Genomic DNA, 22,305 nt, shown 5'->3' on the forward strand with positions numbered 1-22,305 from the left:
TGAAATGTGATGCGCATTAAAGTACCCTAGAACCAGATGGTTATGACCAGTTATGTCTGGCTTGCAAGCCTGGCCGGTAATTGAGACACACCTTCCAACCGGCGGTTTGTACACATTGTATATCTCTATCTCGGCAGTACCGGACCTGGCTGCTATCTCCATTTACTCCATGTAGGGGTCACTAGCGCCATACGCAGCCGAAGTGGGTCGCTGCGACCCATATGTTCTTCCGACGCTTGTGTCCCGCTGCTGTCTATGTTCGCACAGCACCTTGCAAGATATTCAGTGTGACTATTCTCCCGTAATAGTGTAAGGCCAGAGCAAGATTGGAAATGTACCCACTACATGCACCCGCTACACCTCACCGACCGATAATGGAGGCGGTTCTGGCAAACCGAACAGGCACGGACCAGAAGCGTGCAGAGAAGGCACTCCGGGTTGTGACTCTCCCAAGACGAAAAAAGGACCACTCTTACCTCCTGCCAGGCTTTCGGAGTATATGCAAGTCCTAGGCACGATGTGAAAATGGTGGCCAGATGGGGCACCAGATAGTCGGCCTCCTTCTGTAGTAACGGCGGAAATATTAAATCAGATCCGAGTGACTTAAATGGTTTAAAGATCCTCAAGGCTTCCTTGACCATAAATTCTGTTATAATAAGCCTTCATTATTCACAGATTCCGGTGTCTCCGTAAGTCCTGTCGTATCATGTAGAAAATGCTTTTTATCAAAAACCTCAACATGTCCTCTGTTGTCTCTCATTCCAACGTCGTCTCCTATCGTTTCAGTTTGGACATCGATTTTTGAGAGAAACTTTTTCATCTTGGCGGCGTCATTAACGCTTTCGACCTGGTCGCAGAATATTTTACCGGAGGCAAGTTTTACCGCTCTGGTAATCTTATTGTATGCCTTGAACTGTGTGTAATACACATCCCAATAAAATTCCGCTTTTATGACGTACTTTGTTATAACGTATGCGGACCTCTTTTCCAATATTGCGAATCTCCCTGGTCATCCAGGGTTTTTCTTGGACTGATTTCCTTTCTTGAAGATGATAACTATCTTCGAAAGACTTCATTGGTGTAGTCGTCAATGTCTTCTATGCTTCGACAATCTAAATTATCTTGCCCAAGTCTTCTTCTGAGTAGTGATCCGAATTTTGGCCAGTTGGTTTTCAACTTATTTGGAAAGTTATTCTAAACCTAATGTGGCGATGGTCAGAAAAGGAGTGCTCCATGGAGACCCTCGAATCATGAACCTCATCGATTAGATTTTCCGAACATATTGTCACATCTAAAACCTCCTCCCTAGTCCTATTAACAAAGATAGCGGTGTTACCAATATGAATAGGTCGGAATTATTCAAGAATTCTGTCAGGGCTTGGCTCCGCTTATTAATGGTGGTACAACCCCACGAATTGTGGTGATAGTTCTATAACTCATATTCTGTCTGTTTTGCCTTCCTCACCAGCCGTTTTGTGTAAAACATTCTAATTTAATTTAGATCAACTGTTATTATAGTTGCTGTTGTTGTAACCACATTTTCTTGTGGAAAGGGCGATCCACGTCAAGCTCCTGTAGATGAGCAAGCTCGTTCCGGTACAAAGGACCGATCGCCGCGGGAACAGGGTGGCCATTGGTTATTTAAAGGCGCCAATTACTCGCCTTGTGATATCGAGCATCATAGGCACTCAGTATTTGTGCAAGAGGCGTTGCCACCCGACCTCTCACTGAGACTCTCCACTCGATACCGCTGATTTTCCGCGACTGCAATTTCAGCTACTCCGTATGGAGCATTCCACTATCCGCAACCTGTGGACGGGCCCGGTAGCTTGCAGCTAAGCTTCTCGTGACAGCAATGAACACCACATAGATCCGAACTCAATGTTCCAGCTTGTGTGGTGCTCACAGCTATCCTGAGCCGGGAGTATTATTATAGTATTCTAAATTGGCCAATTCAAAATAGTATTATTATAGTATTCTAAATTGGTCGAAAGGACTGGTTTAATTTTTAGCTGGAAAATTCGACGATTTAAACTATTTTTTTTTTTTTCAAAACTATATTTTTTTAATAATATTGAGTATATTTCATTTATAAGCAAAATACACAGAATAAATGCAAATCTTGGTTAATCGGTCCTATAACGGAATTTGTATTATTAATAAACTATAAATAAACCAATAAATAAACTTGCGCTTATGACAAGCTGAATAGTTCAATTAAAGCTGAATAAACCAATTTATTGGAAATCGTTAATTCATTCAAAAAAACGTTTAACTGGCTTAATACAAGTTAATAATATATATTTTTCCAAAAACAAATAATTTTTTACTTCAGTCGATTAATTGAGAATGAAATATTATAAAAAATGATGTGTTGCACTAAAAAAGTTTGTCTTTTTATTAAAAACAAAAATCTAATCATTTTTAGAAAACTTGAGGATCTTCATGGTACAGCAAAGCATAACTATATCGATCTCAATCCTCAGCATAGTCTTTCAGTTTTTATATGGACACTGTCTAGAAGTCGAAAAAATCCATGTAAATTTTTTAAACGGTGATTGCCTCAGGGACGTACACAGGGGTGTAAGGACCATCGGAACTGAACCCGATGCCTGTAGCCTTCAAAGTGAACGGACGTACTTTTGCACACGCGCATTAAAATTTCTAAATCAATAGAACGAACTACGGTTTTTTTTCTCACAACGAATTTTTCGGTCATTTACCACATCTCTAACAAAAAAAAAAAAAAAAAAAAAAAAGTTAAAGTATCAAGCATACTGTGAACATGTCATTTTTACAAGTGCAAGTTAATAATAATTGTAGTCAATGTTCTACCAAAATAAAATCAATAAATTTTGTGCGCTGCTTCAATTGTGATAGACAATTCCATTTCAGCCCATGTTGCTCTCTTACAGAGATTTCCTATAAGAGCATGGGGCAAACGAAAAGAAAGGAATGGAAATGTCATAGCTGTGACCCAAGAGCAAAGTCGCCTACGAGCACATACATTCGTATAAACAACGATGAAATCGAAACTCAACAAACAGAAGAAAATAATATCCAACAACAAGCTTCTAAACAACAAAGAGAATGCTATGGTGATGAGGAAACTGCAAGCAAACGATTTAAAAACATAACACCAACCACATCACTAAGCGAAGAAATAACAACGCAAAAAAAAGACATATCTGACTTAAAGTCAGGCATGATCGAAATGCAAAACTGTATAAAACAACTAACAACAAACATAACAATGTTCTGTGCGGAGATAAAAGAACACATTGCTGATATAAGCAGAAATGTAGCAACAATAACAACACAAATTCACGAACTACAAGTGAGAGACCAAGAGAAGAGCGAAAAAATAAAAGAGCTTAATGAAAGAGTAGAGAAGTTAGAGCAGAAAGCATTAGAAAAAAATATCGAAGTCGGCAATGTTTGCAATGAGAACTTAGAAGTGAGTGAGGTGTTAAAACAAATCAGTGAAAACATAGGTGTTGCTATAAACAACACTGACATAAACAGAGCATATAAAATAAAGAGAAAAAATAAAATAGTTGTGGAATTTACAACTCTTAGTAAAAAAATTGAAATTATGAGCAAAATTAAGAGACATAGGGTGGAAATAAAAACACGAGATGAGGAAAACAACACCATTTACTATGTAAATGATGAACTAACTGAGCATAATAAACGACTCTTGTGGCTGGCGAAAATGAAAGCCAAAGAATCTAAATGGAATTATGTGTGGGTAAAAAATGGGAATATCTATGCTCGTAAAAATGAAAATTCCTCCTTCACTATAATAAAAAATACATCCGATATTGAAAATATAACTGCGGCAAATTAAAGTAAAAACATATGTGTATATATCGTAAAGTTTATAAAAGAAAAAGCTTCCAAATTTAAACAAAAAAATAAAAGACTATCTACAGAGATTAGTAACAACCCTAGCCACAACAAAGCACTAATAAATAAAATCTTGAAATAAATATATCTGAAATTATAAAGAAATTGAAATGAATTATACTGAGGAAATATTAAATAGTTTTAACGACATGGACACGAAATATCTAAATTATAGTATGAGTATATGTAGTATGTATCTAAATATTAGGTCATTAAGGAAAGATTTTCTGGCTTTCATAACCAATATATGGAAAATAATCAATAAAGTTCAAATAATAATATTAACTAAAACAAATATTTGTGATGATGAAAATCAATATTGTTTAATCGATGGTTTCAATGCAATATTCCGAAACAGGGAAGGAAAAGGTGGTGGAACTGCAATATATATACGAAGTGATATACTATATAAAGAAATACAAATCAAAATGGAATCGGCAGAAGTAACACAAATTAATATTACAACAACAAAGAATAATAAAACCACAATCATACCAATATATCGGCCACCTAATAAGAAGGTTAAAACATTTTTACAAGAATTAGAAAAACTCTTATATGGAATTAATAGACAGAATGAATTAATAATTACGGGTGATGTAAATATTGATATAAAGAAAAACAATAATACTACAAGCAACTACTTAAATATCCTATCATCCTATGGCTTACAATGTATGATAAACGAAGTTACCAGAGAAGACAATAGCAATCAATCAATGACATGTATTGACCTTTTATTCGCAAGGTGGGATAAACAATTTGTTCAAGCTTATGCAGCAATAATTAGAATAGATATATCGGATCATTTTGCAATATTTGGAAGCGTTAACGAAACAAAATCGTTATTGAATCACACACAAGACAGACAGACAAACGAAACTTCTACGATTAACATCTCCAAAGTCAACCAACAAATAAATGACACAGACTGGGAACGAATAATCATTTCATCCAATAATACAAATGAACTGTTTAACAATATCTACAAAACATTCAATGATATCTATACAAATTCAACAAGCCAACAAACAAAACATAAAAAAAGAAATCCACACCCTTGGCTCAATGAGCATATATTAAAATGTTGTAGTATAAAAAACCATTTATATAAAAAATGGACAAAAAACAAAAACAACAAAATAAACGAAAAAATATACAAAAATTTCAATAATAAACTAAATAAAACAATAACCAAAGCTAAAAATGATTATTATTATCGCCAATTTTTAATAAATCGAAACAATATACGAGGTACTTGGCAAATCATCAATAAAATCACCGGTAAGAAGACGGAAAACTTAAATGATACAATAAAAAGAAACTTTAAAGATGAATCACTAAAAGATATAACCGAAAACTTTGCCCTAAAATTCAATGAAAATGTTCTAAAAATAGTTCACTCATGCTCAATAACCACATTAAATGCAAACGCGGAAAATATAATCAACAACTCACTTTATATAGAATACGCGACTGAAGAAGAAATTAATAACATACTGAAGACCTTGAATATAAGAAAAAGTGCAGGAATAGATAATATACGAGCAGTGGACTTAAAAAACCATGCCAATTTGTTAACACCAATAATAACAAAACTTATTGATGGAAGTATTAGTGAATCGTCCATACCAAACATAATGAAACAATCCATTATAAGACCAATTTTTAAGAGCGGCGAAAAAACAGATTACAATAACTATCGACCGATAGCTATTCTACCAGTCGTTGAAAAAGTATTAGAGGAAATCATTGTAAGAAGACTAAACAGTTTTTTAAAGAAATACAACATCATAAACAAACAGCAGTATGGGTTCAAAAAAGGAAAAAATATAAACCAACTCCTGGGTTACTTCTTTAATCACATCAATGAATCACTGGACCAAAACAACAATTGCTTAGCGTTATTCATCGACTTTAGCAAGGCCTTTGACATATTGCCTCATGACAAAATGGATAGAAATGCTCGAAAGGAGCGGTATCAGAGGACTCACATTAAGGTGGTTTGCAGACTACCTCTCATCCAGAACGTTTTGTGTTAAAATAAGTAACACAAGCAGTAGTATGTTGAATGCTCCATACGGTGTACCACAAGGTTCGAAACTTGGTCCAATCCTGTACATCATCTACTCAAATGAGATGGTACGTCAACTTAAAAACAGCACCGCGTTCACATACTCAGACGATACAGCCATTGTAGTATGCAACAAGTCATTGAATACTGCAATAAAAACGCTGCAAAACGAGCTGGATATAATCACTAGATGGTGTCACGATAGCGGCTTAATCATAAACTCATCTAAAACCAAAGTAATGCACATCAGACCAAAAAGTATACCAAAATCAAATATTCATATCATATATCACGACACAGAATGTCTACATAAAAATTGCAATGCAGTTAGCTTACATGACAAGTGCAATGGCAAATGCAGTACAGAACTCGAGCTAGTGGAAACCTATAAATACCTTGGAGTTCATTTGGACGACGGTTTTAAATGGAAAGTACATATACAGCATCTGCAAAAGAAACTACGACAATCAGCCTACGCACTATATCATCTCGGTAACTGTGCTCCATATCATGTGATAAAACAGGCCTATTTTTCATTAGTCGAGTCACATCTTCGTCATGGGGTCACAGCATGGGGGAATGCGAGATGTTGCAGGCTCATTCAAACAGCGCAAACCCGGATAGTGAAACTCATAAACAAATTAATCAAAGAATATTACTTAAATAATTAACCAAAAACAATGAAGTATACAGGCAATTTGGCCAACCTATGTATGTAATAACATCACAGATCTTAACTTATTCTCACAAACAAGCTATTTAATGCTTCGTGGGACGTAATTTATAATGAAATGTAAAATTTGTTTATCTAATATCAATTTGTTTATCTTATATGAAATAAATAATAAATAATAATAATAATAATAAAAAAAAAAAAAAAAAAAAAAACCCTCCTCCGAAATAATTTTTTCTAAGGAAAAAATTAATATAAAATTTATTTTTTCAAGTTTTTTGCCTGTTAGGGCGGGATCAATAAATTTTACAATTTTCTCTATCGATGGTCGGAGATGCAAATGGAAAATGAAAGCCAAAGATAGCAATGCACACCAACCACTATGGAACGCGTTTCGTCTTTGGTTAGAATACTTTTCAACCATATTAGGTGTGATGGCTTCAAGGGCCGTGCGTTGGTATGTTGTATTTGAATCGTATTAAATGCGAAAACGCATCTATGATACAATTACCACATTAACCAAGCTCGACAGCCCTGCTTGTTAGCAGTACTTTTTCTAATGCATTTATTTTTGTGTAATGGCAGCCATTCTGTCTGTGGTAAATACACTTCTTCCGTACCACACATGATTTTGTTCATCTGTTGGAAGTTGTATTGATGGCTTCGAACGCTAAGACAACGGTAATGGTTCTCGCTATTGCTCCGTGTGCCGAGGTTCGAATTCTGGCCCGGCTCTGCCGAACTTTTCATTTTTCAAGTTTTTTGCCTGTTAGGGCGAGATCATTAAATTTTACAATTTTCGTTTGTTTCTCTTTCGAGACGAGCTCAACGATCGGAGATGCAAATGGAAAGCCAAAGAAAGCAACACACACCAACCACTATGGGACGCGTTTCGTCTTTGGTTAGAAGACTTTTCAACCATATTAGGTGTGATGGCTTCAAGGGCCGTGCGTTGGTATGTTGTATTTGAATCGTATCAATTACGAAAACGCATCTATGATACAATTACCACATTAACCAAGCTTGACAAACCTGCTTATAAGCTGTACTTTTTCCAATGCATTTATTTTTGTGTAATGGCAGACATGCTGTCTGTGGTAAATTACACTTCTTCCGTACCACACATGATTTTGTTCATCTGTTGGAAGTTGTATTGATGGCTTCGAACGATAAGACTACGGCAATAGCTCTCGCTCAGGTTCGAACCACAGTAATATTCGCTAACGACGAAACTTCAGCACATGCTCCCGCGAATTTATTTTTTAAAGACAAAATTTCTTTAAAAATTTTTTTAAAGAAAACATTTTAATTAAACTTTTTTTAAAGGCAACATTATATAAAAAAATACTTAAGACAAAATTTTTGTGATTTTTTAAGGACTAAATTTAATCGAAAACTCTCTAAGAACAACCTAACCTCAGGATTATTTTTTAAAGTCAAAATTTGAATAAAATTTTGCATTTGGTGACACTACATTTTGCATTTTGAAATTAATTATATTTTATTCACATTTTTTAAGTCTTTTTATTACGCTTATCTGTCCCAAACAACATTTTTAAAAATTTTGTCTATAGATAAGTTTAATTTTAGAAGACAACATTTAACCTCATTACGACTGACCCTCGTTTGTCTTATCAGATTGTGATGAAATTTGATATATTCATAATTTAAGAAATTTATATCGACTTACCTATTTTTTTATTATTTTGAATTTTCTAAATTGAATAAGTAAAAAGGCGTTAAGTTCGGAACTTTGGATACCCACCACCTCGGGTATATATGTAAACCACCTTTTGTCAAAATCCGGTGAAAAATGCATACCTTATGCCCCATAGCAGCTATATCATCATTGTTCGATTGTGTATAACAAAATATTGATCTTTTTAGTAGCTATATCTATAAAAAACCACGGATGTCGAAAAGCCACTGTGTCAAATTTCAATTTTATAAATGCACCCTTTATTGGTTCAAGACTTTAAATCGAGATATCGGTCTATATGACAGCTATATCCAAATCTGGAACGATCTAAGCCAAATTGAAGAAGGATGTCGAGTGGCCTAACACAACTCACTGTCCCAAATTTCAGAAAAATCGGATAATAAATGTGGCTTTTATGGGCCTAAGACCCTAAGTCGGCAGATCTATAAAACGGTCTATATAGCTATATCTAAAGCTGAACCGATCTGGGCCAAATTGAAGGAGGATGTCGCAGGGCCTATATGTGGCTTTTATGCGCCTAAAACCCTAAATCGGCGGATTTATGGGGGCTATATCAAGATATAGTCCGATATAGCCCATCTTCGAACTTAACCTATTTTTAAAGACGGTAGCGTGATTTCAACAGACAGACGGACATGGCTAGATCCTCTTAGATTTTTACGCTGATCAAGAATATATATACTTTATAAGGTCGGAAATGGATATTTCGATATGTTGCAAACGGAACGATAAAATGAATATTCCCCCATCCTTCGGTGGTGGGTATAAATTTTTTTTTTTTTTATTTCCTTAGCCACTAAAACAAAAAAAAAATATTTTTCTTAATATTTTATGAGCATTTAGCGAAAAAGCGGAATTTAATGATTTTGGCATAAAATCGCACCAGCTATCAAAAGAAGTAGGATTATTGCCATATATTTTTTTTTAATATAGAAACCATTAAATGCAACAAGACATTAAAGCGGATTTCAGAAATCTCATTCCTAAGAATTTTGAAGAATGTTTTTCGGTTGATTTTTGCCAATTTTCCGCCAAAATATGACGGGAAAAATTGTTGAAACTGGTTTCAGCCTTCCACTTTACGTTAATTCAAATTTCATTCGGATACCTCTTTCCTAACTCAAGCTAGAATTTGTCTAAGGCAGCTCTATTCTTGGGTATTTTTCGTAGTTAATGGGTTAATGAATATTTTTTAAAGACCTATAGCAATGTAATTTTTTCCATTGAAATAATTTTGTGATTGTTTTAATCCAAAAGTTATTAAAAGTTCCTTTAAGCCAAAAAAAATGCATTCATGGAATTTTCTGGCCAAATTTTTTTTTTTTTAATTTTTTGTAAGAATTTGATATTAATTTTCTCTTGATTATCGTTTTATTCTTTTAATAATTCTTAGGTCTTTTTGTAGTTAATGGGTTAATGAAATTTTTTTAAAGACCTATAGCAATGTAATTTTTTCAATTGGAAAAATTTTGTGATTGTTTTAATCCAAAAGTTATTAAAAGTTCCTTTAAGCCAAAAAAAATCATTCATGGAATTTTCTGGCCAAATTTTTTTTTTTTTTTAATTTTTTGTAAGAATTCCATATTAATTTTCTCTTGATTCTCGTTTTATTATTGTATTTTAATTCAATTTTATCTGTAGTAAAAATATTATTTAAAAAATATCTTTAAATTTTGCTTCTAAATCTGAACAAGTTTTTTCCAAAGATCGTGTTTCACAGTGAAGTACCCATATTTTTCGCGATTACTTGAAAAACTACAAAAATATCACTGATAACATAACACTTTTATTAAAATTTCATCATAAATAATGGGAATGACCTACTGAATGAAATCAGAAAATATTTTTGCATCTACAAAAATTAATCGTAAAAAAATATGAATTTTCACTGTGAAACAACAAGTTAGTACCCACCTTAAGCAAGGAAATGTGTTAAAATAAGAAAGTCAGCAGAGTTTTATCTAAAAAATTTTTCAACGTTGACGGTTGAAGCGAGCTTTATTCAGTGCTGCCACAAGCCAATAGTGTTTTTAGTCGTCAATGTTAAAAACTGTTTATCTTTTGCGTGTTGATTTTTTGGTATTTGTTTGCAGAGTTGCATTTTTCAACACGACGGTCCTCAACTACAATATTTTGGCCTTTAGGTTTGCCGCTAGGTCGTTTGAAATCAATTAGTGGGCAAGAAAAAAAGTTTAAAATTGCAATAACGTAGAAATCTCTTTGTATTTCTGATTGTTAGTTCTATCACCTTTTCTTATTTTATTTCCAATAAATTAGGAAAGCTTTACGACTAACAAAGACATGATGGAAATTATAAGCAATTTTTATTAGACCCTCAAAAACGGATTTTCCCTCGATTTTAATTAAGTTCGAAGAAGAAATTAGCGACATCATTTAAGCAGAATGTAGATGGTTCTTCGGAAAATATTTATCAATTATAGTTGCTTAATGTTTTCAGTTTGCATAACATTTTTGGAAAATAGAAGTCATTTTAAACCAATAGACCGACACAAACAATAACCTGTTGATATCATAAAACCAGTTTGAGAGCAAAAATTAGCGCACATGAAAAAATGTCATCAAAATACTGAAGCTGATTAGCCGAAACTAAGATATTCGCAAAGACAACCACACTTTGAAGGCTTTAAAAGATTAGGATCGGCCTATAAATAGTGTGTTAGCAATCAGTACAAAATTCAGCTCTGACTTTGTGACCAAATGTCAACGGCGGTGAGTCAGTTCCTGCAACCAATAGCGACCACAATTTTCAAAAAAAAAAAAAAAAAAACAAATATGCATTTCATTAACAAATTAAATTACCCACGTTGGACAACTATTGGTATGGTAGTTACCCCTGTGGTGAACGCTAGCCAAAAAATACTGACTTGAACGCATAGACTACAGAAAGAACTACACTCAACCAAATTTTTTATTCAAACAGAAAAAATATTTCCTAAAGCCGCAGTTTTCGTCTGCTCAAAATGGGAAAGCAAACATTACTGCTGTTTCAGCAAACATAGGTCTGCTGTATTAACAAACATTTCGGTCAGCTAAATCAACAAACAAAATCTACTGGAAAAAAATTTTATGCTATTTTTTATGTTTGCCTTTTACTTGTTATGATTACTTTAGGCATTTTTAAGAATTTTTGTTGAAAGAGATGATTATTTAATAGTATAGATAAACCTCCACCAAAACGAGAATGCTACACACACTCTGATGAAGAAAATCAGCAAGGGCAAGATTCATATTGCCTTAATTCAGGAGCCATGGACGACCCGGAGTTGTCAACGTCGGATGCAACAGTGGTGAGACAGGGAGACGGTGGGGCATACCTGGCATTACTTTATCTGCTTTTCGACTCTCCGACACCGCCACCCAATTCGGAGTTGCAACGTCTGGCCAGGAAAGCAAAACAATCAGGAAACGAGGTACTAATTGGGTGCAATGCAAACTCTTGCCACACTTCGTGGGGTAGTACCAATACTGATAAGCGAGGCCAAGCCCTGATAGAGTTCTTGAATACTAACTTAATATTGGTAACACCGCTACCTTTGTTAATAGGATTAGGGAGGAGGTATTAGATGTAACGATATGTTCGGAAAATCTAATCGATGAGGTTGAGGATAGGATGGTCTCCATGGAACACTCTTTCTCTGCCCATCATTACATTAGGTTTGGAATAGCACGGCGAGCGACGAATCCGATAAGCTTCCGGAATAAGTTGAAAACCAACTGGACAAAATTCGGAAGGCTACTCAAAATAATTTAGATTGTCAAAGCATAGAAGACATTGACGAAAATGTCAACAGGATTACGACTGCACTGGTGGGGTCTTTCGAAAGGAAATCAGTCCACGAAAAGCCCTGGATGACCGGGGAGTTTCCCAATATTGAGAAAGAGGACCGCAGACTTTTTAACAGAGCACATCGTAAAAAGCGGAAGTGTATTTAAATGTGTATTACACACGGCTTAAGGAATACAATGAGATTACCAGAGATTGGACAATAAGATTACCATGTCCAAGATTAAACTTTAGTAGGCGACATGGGAGTGATCACAGAGACTACGGAAGACATGTTGAGACTTTTGATGAAAATCCAGGAGGCAAGGGTGGGGATTATACCCAAGCCCGGCAAGGCTTGTTATTCGACACCAAAGGCCTACAGATTTATAAGCCTTACATCATTTCTACTCAAAACCATGAAACGTATTGTGGACACTAAGATAAAGAGTAGGACATCCAATGAACTGCTCAAATACAAACAGCATGCCTATGTTAAGGAAAGGTCGGTGGAGACTGACCTGCTCGAAGTTGTGCATAAATCAGAAGAATCCTTAGATACCAAAACGTTTATCCTGGGGATGCATTGATATCGAGGGGGCTTTTAACAATGTGCGGACTGACACACTGATCCAGTATCGGTTGGACCCGCTCCTGGAGACTGGAACCATATGCTAAGGACCATGGGTGACCACCATAAATGTTCTATTAAGGATGCTGACTGAGAATGTAATAATACTTCTAGGGGTAAGGATCCGAACGAGCTATGCAAAAGCGCCGAAAGGGTCTTGCAAATGGCATATGACTGGGCTAGACCCAGAGGTCTCAATGCTAACCCAGAGAAGACTCAAATATGTCTGTTCACGAGAAGACGAAGGTGGGCCATTTAGCACATCACGTTTCCTCAATAAGATGATTTTGGTATCTGACAATGTCATATACTTTGGTGTGATCTTGGACAGGAAACTTAATTGGAAGATTCACACTCAGGAGCGTACTGAGAAGCCTCACAGATGTTGGGCACTATGTAGACGGGCCGTAGGCTCGAAATGGGGCCTAAATCCGAGGATATTTCACTGGACTGCTAGTTTGGTGGACTGCTATGGAGAAAAAGTGCAACACAAGAACCATGAGGACCACGCCCACTAGGGCACTGGAGACCATTCTAAATATCAGACCCATTGACATACAGATTAAGTGTGAGGCAGCCACTGCGGCTATGAGACTTAAGGCGATGGGAGAATGGATTGAGGATGGGAGCAGCTCATACCATCGCGGTATAATCGAGGCGACGATAGGAAGCCTGGAACGAAGGGAAGAGTTTTCCGATCGGATGCCTGACATGAACCTTGAAGTCGAGTGCGAGGCATTGCTGCCATCGGCACAGTCTTGGATTGACGAAACCCTAGTATTGCCATATGGAAGATCATGTTACATGGATGGATCAAAGCCAGAGGACAGAGTGGACCTGGGGGTCCACATTGAGAACCCAGAGACTAAGATCTGTTTTAGACTGCCTGACCATAATACGGTCCTGCAGGCGGAGATCCGGGTGATCACGGAATGCGTGAAGTGGTGTGGTTCTAACGCGAGGACGTCGAGTGTGAACATCTTTACGGACAGTAAAATGGCTATAAGGGCAATAACAACCTGGACGGTTAGGTCACGAATAGTGTTGAAGTATAAGAAGGAGAATAACGTTTGGTTGCCGGGCCATAACGGAGTAAGGGGGAATGAAAGGGCAGATGATTTGATGGCGAAGACCACAGGACTTCCGTAAATAAACTTGGTTAACCTGAAGCCTAATGGGTCGACGCTGTCCGAGTTAAGGGAGTGGGCGACGAATCCGCATGCAACATTGTGGAACAGCGAAACGGTAGGTGGGACACGAAAATCCTATGTGGGATCCAGATCGAGAGACGACGAGGCTATTAATGAAAGGAAGTCAGTATACCTATTGGTGTCATAACGGGACACATGCACTTATGTAAAATCGGTGCGGCAAGTGATAGCATGTGTAGGGCATGCGGGAAGATGATGAGACGTTGGAGCATTTCCTTTGTCATTGCCCGGCTTTCGCGTCTAACAGATACCGGCACTTAGGTGGGAGACACAATACCAGACATGAACCAACTTAGGGGAGTGGCATGGAAAACAATTTAGGATTTTGTAAGTAGCATGGAAATCCTAAATTAAAATTTTCTTTTTAGAGGTTACTTTACAGTTTTTAGAGAGCACAACAAGCCAATTACTGACTTAGATGTATGTCCATAGTAACATGGGGCTGATTAATATCTGCCCCCTCTTTTCAACCTTACCTAATAGCATAAATTTTGCATTGATGCCAATTATATTGTGTTTGTGCGAAAAGAAGTTAGCATGATTCAAATATGTGTCTCGCTTCTATAATATGCAGGTTACAAAGTGGCGTGGCTAGACAACAAAAAAATGTGAAGAAACATAGAAACTTTGGTTTCTATTTAATTATAATTTGAGAATAAAAAATAACATATTGTGATCTTTAACACTATAGATCGATTGGTAGCGTTATTCAAATCGAACCGATTCAAATGGATACTAACATAATAATCAAAAAGTGATTTGTGTAACACGATACATCTGTAATATCGCTAAGCTGTAGAAAAAAAATGGCGCAAACCACTGCACATGATACTAAAAATGCATTGACTGATGTTCAATCGTGGAATGCATTGAATCAAAATAAACAAATTGGTAACATGGGGAAGAAACTGAGAAAAAGAACGAAAGCATCATTCATTGTGCTTTGATGTCTTGGCGAATTTCATATCAAGGAGAGTTTAGCAACTAAACATTTCGAAATTATAAAAAAAATTTAAAAAATAAGGTGTAATTTTGTAAGAGTTTAGGAAGGTTTTTCCAAAAAAAAAACCCAAATTCAGAAAAACCATGAAATCTTTATTTAAATCAATAGTACGGTCCATATAATTTTATGTTTTAGGATTATTTCATGCAAATTTTGACCGTGACTAATTTTGGCATGCCCTTTCCAACATTTCGGCCGGTATCTCACAAATAAATGCTTCAATGAGCTTTAACATAGCCTTACAAAATATAGTGTAAAGACGTTAAATCGCACGTTCAAGTCGGTCAATTGACCGGTCCCGAACGTGAAATAAAAGGTTCAACGAACTCGCCTCTCAAAAGTCCATTGTTAGGCGTGCTGTGTGGCATCGTCTTGTTGAAACTGCATGTCATGCAAGTCAGGCTCTTGCATTTTGAGCAACAATATTGGATACCATCTAACGATAGTGCCCACCATTCACAGTTACGTTACCAGCCCATAAAACGCACCAAACTGCGACTTTTTCTGAATGCATTTGTAGCTCTTGCAATGCTTCTTGCTAATCCTCACTCCAAAATCAACAATTCTGCTTATTTACGTATTCATTAAGCCAAAAACGTTGCTGAATGGAAAAAGCGCGCTATGAACTTTCTAAACAGAACACGCATTGTGACAATAAAATTCAATCATTTGAAGGCATTGTTCGTTTGTAAGACGATTTATGGTTACATTTATAGACCATACAGAAGATTCTTGAGAGTGAAACAAACAAACCCGAAACGTGCGTGAACTGTTTACACCAGTGTTGCCAAAAAAACAGCTAAAAAATCGATCTTTAGTTGAAAATACACCATATCAAAGAGAAGTAGAATTCCTTTCAATGTTACCTTAGCAGTTAAAATGTCCTAAAAATCCAGAATTATTCAAAAGGAAGAATTTTGACGTTTTATGATGCCTTTGGAAATTTTTTATTTTTCAAGGTCGATTTGACGCCATAAATTTACATCTTTCTTTCTCTCCAATGTCCAATTTAGGCAGTAGAATAGCAGGTTAAACCGTCATTTGGAAAAATGTGACATTTTCAGGCTGTTGATTGGCTACCATGTTTTCTTATGACGCCGAATGCATGGGTTAAAATCAGAAGAAAATTCAGCGGTGGTTATCTTCTCACTTATACTGGCAACATTTGTGAGATTCTCTGTCATATTAAATTTCTGTACATTTTAGTTTCGCTCAGCGGCTCACTTGCTGTGTTTTTAGTAGAGAAAGTTATACGGCTGATTAACTAAGGTAAATACCTCATAAGTATAGGCGGGGAAAACCACAGCTGAAGTTTTTTTCTGCTTTTCTCGCCAGGCTCTGAATCCAGACGTTCATCATCAAAGCGGACATGGTTACCTCTGAGCTACGGTGGCCCCAATATTTTAAAAGTAATAACTAACAAATTAGAGAAATAAAATACAAATAAACATATATAAACATATTCATAAACAATGTACAAAATAAAATGTTTGTAAATAATTCATTTTTCAATATTATTTACTAATAATTTTTACAACACTTCCATATATAACATAATTTAATACACTAACGAATACATAATCGTTTGCAATTATGCGGATGTGTCACATTCATCGTTACGAATTGCTTGGTACTAAATATAAATAAAGTACCTATTACCGAATGAAACTGAAGTTAATCAAAATATTATAGTAATGGAAACTAAATTAAGCTACCATTTAATGTGTTTTTAGTTTTACCGAAATCTTTTTTATGCAATTTCTCAAAAATTCATTATTTTTCGTTTTAATAATTAAAACCATTATATATAGAAAAGTGCTAATAGTAATATTTAATGAAATAACATGAAACATTTGTCGAGGATAAAACAAAAGAATCTTATTGGAAAATATCTGTTTGCAATACTGAAATGTATTTTTCAACGGATGTGAACCGACGCAGTACATTCTAGTGCAAATACAAGTGATATATAAAAAACGTTATTTAAATAGTTATTAACAATTTTTAACTTTCAACAGTAACAAATACAGACGATTTACGCTTGTTCAAAATATTAAAAATTCGAAAAAAATTCATTGAAGTGAAATAATATCCATTTGCGTGGAAAAATCATTAATTTTTCTGTGATTTCTAGGATCTAAGTTAACTCAAACAAAATGTAATCAGCGATTAATAATCACAGTTTAATATCGACTACCCGTGAATTAATTACAAACAAACACGACAACAGTCAACAAAATAAATGAAACAAAAAATTTTCTTTTTAATCTATTGTAAAAACGAGTAGAATATTTTACCTTAATTATGGTATGAACACCTCAGCCGCCAACTATATGGATTATCGACGCTCAGCTCTAATTTAAATAAAGAGGATGTTATATATAAAAAACGTTATTTAAATAGTTATTAACAATTTTTAACTTTCAACAGTAACAAATACAGGCAATTTTAGGCTATTTGACCAGCTAGGCAAAATATGCGTTGAAGTTGATGAAGATAATTAATATAATAATTAATCCTTAACGTATTTAGCAACATATTTTTATAGATAAATATATATAGGGTATTATAATTTAGTACATTTGTAGTAACACCCACAAGGAAGAGAGAAAGTAAATGCATTTTAAACAAAAATTAGAATAAACTTTAATCAAATATACTTTTTTACACTTTTTTTCTAAAGCAAGCTAAAAGTAACAGCTGATAACTGACTGAAGAAAGAATGCAATTATAGAGACACAAACTGTGAAAAAATTTGTCAACGCCGACTATATGAAAAATCTGCAATTACTTTTTGGGCAACCCAATATATACCGATCGACTCAGAATCACTATCTGATTTGATTTAGCTATGTCTTTCTGCTTGTCCGAAAACAATTGCACTAAATTATAATACCCTTTATTCATTCGTCTTTGGACCCACGTGCACGGTCGATCACTTTCGCTCGTTTGTGATGATGTATAATTATTACGATTTATCCAGAAGTAAATAAAAAAAAAAATATATATATATATATATTTTTTTTTTATATACTTCTGGATAAATCGCAATAATTATACATCATTATATATATATATATATATATATATATATATATATATATATATATATATATATATATATATATATATATATATATATATATATATATATATATATATATATGTATATATATATATATATATATATATATATATATATATATATATATATATATATGGCTTATCTTTTCTGCTGATTATTCCGATTCCCTGGAATCCGTCACAGCGCGTTCGAGTTTGTCGGTATGTGCGAACATGTATATGCGAGCTATATCTATTTCTGAACCGATTTCGAGAGAACTTCTGAGATATTGTAGTAGCCGTCCAGGAAAGTGTTGTGCAAAATGCGTTTGCAGTGGCTCTTGGAGTGAAAATCGAACGATATACATATATGACAGCTATATCTAAATCTGAACCGATTTCTATGAAATTCACCAATAATGTAGGGAGTCAAAAGAAAATCCTTGCTTCCTTGCATTTCAAGAGAATCGGTTAACAAACGAGCACTTTATTGCAATATTTCTCAAAATCAAGCGATATACATATATGGCAGCTATATCTAAATCTGAACCGTTTTGTATGAAATTCACCAGTAATGTCGGAAGCTATAAGAAAATCTTTCTTGCGAAAATAAGAGAGAATCGGTAACAAACGAGCTGTTTATTGCAATATTGCTCAAAATCGGACAAGCATATATATGTGTGCTATATCTAAATCTGAACCGATTTGGAGGAAATTTCTCAGATATTGTGGTAGTTGTCGAGGAAAGCGTTGTACAAAGTGACTCTAGAAGTGAAAGTCGGGTGATCTTATACATTAAAAATGTTGCTGTGTTTTCTAGGAGCAAAGTTAACTCGAACGAAATTGAATCAGTGATAAATAACCACAGTTTAATATCAATTACCCGTGAATTAATTACAAACAAACATGACAAAAGTCAACAAAATAATTGAAACAAAAAATTGTCTATTTAATTTAAAAACAGGTAAAACATTTTACCTAAATTATCGGATGAACATCTCAGGCCCCAACTATCCGGATTATCGACGCTCAGCTCTATTTTAAATTAAGGGGATGTTATTTCTTTTATTAATAACGCGTTTTATTGAAAAACATTAAACTTTTTTCGGGCTTCAGAACCTAGAAAAAAATTTTTGGACGTTCCTGTAATAATTAATAAAAGACTGGAAAAAGATCTTTGATATATATGTATATCCATATATATTTATATATATATATATATATATATATATATATATATATATATATATATATATATATATATATATATATATATATATATATATATATATATATATATATATATATATATATATATATATATACATATATATGGATATTAATGATACGCTTACGTCTGCTTCTGATCATCCGTCATTTGTTAGTCAACATCTTCAATGATATGGTCGTTTATAGTGAACGGTAACTGATTTTTCCTATCCTAACAATTTGGTCTTACCGATGTTTATTTTCGAGCCTACTTTGGTCGCGTTCTTTTTTTGTTTTTTTTGTTTCATTGAAAACTATTGCTTTGCTCATTTTGTGCGTCACGTTTTTATATCTACAAAATGCCTAGTTTGAGGACGATACCATCTGATGCACTGAATTTACCCAAATTGCAGTGCCCACTGCCATGAGGTTAAGGGAGCTTTCTCGTTGGTCATGTGGCGGCTACAGACACTGTGTTATCCTTGATACAATATCTGATGTTCCAGGCAGTGTGGATTACACCCTACCTAAGCCATTTTGTGATAAAAACCTACTGTACCACAAAACTACATGGCTGTCACCCGATCAAAACACTAGAAACCAAATTTATCACGTTGTGATACATGGAAGGCATTCATCCATCGTGTAGATGTACGATCGATCCGTGGAGCGAATGTAGATTCGGATCATTACCTCGTTGCAGCAAAGGTTCGCACCCGGTTGAACATGGCGAGGAAAGTACGATGTGACACTGCACGGAAGCTGGACATTGAAAAGCTGCAAACACAACAAATGGCAGCAGCATACTCCACTCGACTGACCCAACTGCTTCATGAAAGCACTCCTTGTTCCGATGATATAGTGGCGCAGTGGCAAACAATTGCCCACTTCATGGAAAATGCCGCGAAATCCGTACTTGGGTACCGTAAGCCTCCTCCAAGAAACCCATGGTACGACCAAGAGTATCGAGATGCTACTGAAGCCAAGAATGCGGCATATAGACCAATCCTGCAATCAATAGCAATGCGCCAGATGAAGGAGAGGTATTGGGAGAAAAGGAGAGAGGAGAAACGTCTATTCCGCAGAAAGAAAAGGGAAATGGAAAGACGTGAGTGTGAGCGAATTAAGGTGTATAGGAGTCAGAATGAAGTCCGGAAATTCCACCAAAGAATTAAACATCAAACCGATGGCTTTGGTGCAAGCACATCCTCCTGCAGAGACAAAGAAGGAAATCTGGTAACTGACATAGATAACATGCTGAGGATATGGAAAGAACATTTTACCCAACTGCTAGTGTCTGATGTTGGCGGCGAAGAGGATACCGCAGAACCAATCCCTGATGATGGTATAGAAGGTTTACCTCCTAGTCAGAATGAGGTCCATGTATCAGTGACCCGACTAAAGAACAACAAGGCAGCAGTAGCCGACCGGTTACCCGCTGAACTATTTAAGACCGGAGGCGACACGTTGATAAGGCGTATGCATCAGCTTATCTGCGCAACTGGCTAGAAGAACGCATTCCCGATGATTGGAACCTCAGCATACTATGTCCCGTACACAAGAAAGGAGACAAGACGGAATGTGCCAACTACAGAGGATAAGTCTCCTCCCCATCGCATACAAGATACTCTCGAGCGTACTATTTGAAAGATTAAAACCTAAAGTCAATAAGGTAATTGGGCCCTATCAATGCGGCTTTAGACCTGGTAAATCCACCCTGGACCAGATATTCACACTGCGCCAAATCCTGGAAAAGACTCGAGAAGGGCAATCAACACCTACCATCTCTTTGTTGACTACAAAGCCGCCTTCGATACTCCTTTACGTTCAAAGGTATTTCAAGCCATGTCTGAGTTTGATATCCCTGCAAAATACATAAGACTCTGCAGGATAACACTTGCTGATACGCGTTCTTCAGTAAGTATAGGAAAGAATCTCTCCGAACCATTTAATACCAAACGAGGTTTCAGACAAGGAGACAGCCTATCGTGCGATCTCTTCAATATCCTGCTGGAGAAGATTATACGAGATGCAGATGTGAATAGATATGGCAACCTAATCACAAGAGAACACATGCTACTCGCCTATGCCGACGACATCGATATCAAAGGTCGGTCACTGGAAGTAGTAACTGCAGGCTTCGAAAGAATCGAAAGAGAGTCAGTGAAAATGGGTCTGGCAGTAAATGGAGATAAGACGAAATGGATGGTTTCAACTATTGGAAATGCTTCTATATATGTGGAATTGAGTTAATAAGAACACACACGAATTGAATGATACAAAGGTTTATTTGAGAATGAAAAAATATTCTTTAGAATTGACAGCATGTATAATATATTGAAAATCAATGCTATCTATGCGAATATTATAAAAAGAAATAATAAAGTTAATTATTCAAAGTCGATTGATACTCCAACATCAACTCCCAAAAAGCCTTGCACAACCGAGCAGATAAAGAAAATGGAGAAAGTTGGGAACCACAACTTTGAGACATTCAGTAACTTTATCTACCTCGGCACCGCCGTAACCAAAACGAATGACACCAGTTTTGAGATCAGGCGAAGAAAAATACTGGCAAACAGATGCTACTTTGGACTAAGTAAGCAGATTAGAAACAAGGCCACCTCTCGACAGACGAAGACTACACTTTACAAGACACTGATACTACCTATGCTGTTATATGGTCCTGAAGCATGGATACTTGTGAAAGCAGATGAGGCAGTGCTTGGAGTATTTGAGAGAAAGATTCTTCGTAAAATATATGGACCAGTTTGCGTTAACATAGAATATAGGCGACGTATGAACCACGGCTGTATGACGACGATAGCATAGTTACACGCATCAAAATACAACGGTTGCGTGGGCTAGGTCATGTTGTCAGAATGGATGAAAAAGATCCAGCAAAGAAGCCTTTTGAAAGGCAAACCGGGAAGACCAAAAGCCCGATGGAAAGATCAAGTTGTGGTAGACACCTCGAAACTTGGTGTCAGAGATTTCAAAATGAGCGCAAAAGATCGAGGCGCTTGGA

At 35.6% G+C, this 22,305-nt stretch overlaps 1 protein-coding gene across 1 annotated transcript; it reads left to right on the plus strand.

The window, feature by feature from the left end:
* Positions 1 to 4,337: 4,337 nt before the first annotated feature.
* Positions 4,338 to 10,588, plus strand: LOC131994775 (uncharacterized). Its single transcript, XM_059361652.1, has 4 exons — positions 4,338 to 4,998; positions 5,110 to 5,887; positions 5,937 to 6,475; positions 10,470 to 10,588. Exons 1-4 carry the CDS (start codon positions 4,338 to 4,340, stop codon positions 10,586 to 10,588), a joined length of 2,097 nt encoding a protein of 698 aa, XP_059217635.1.
* The last annotated feature ends 11,717 nt before the right edge of the window (positions 10,589 to 22,305 follow it).

This window comes from Stomoxys calcitrans, chromosome 2 (genome assembly GCF_963082655.1).
Source record: "Stomoxys calcitrans chromosome 2, idStoCalc2.1, whole genome shotgun sequence".
Lineage (NCBI taxonomy): Eukaryota > Metazoa > Arthropoda > Insecta > Diptera > Muscidae > Stomoxys > Stomoxys calcitrans.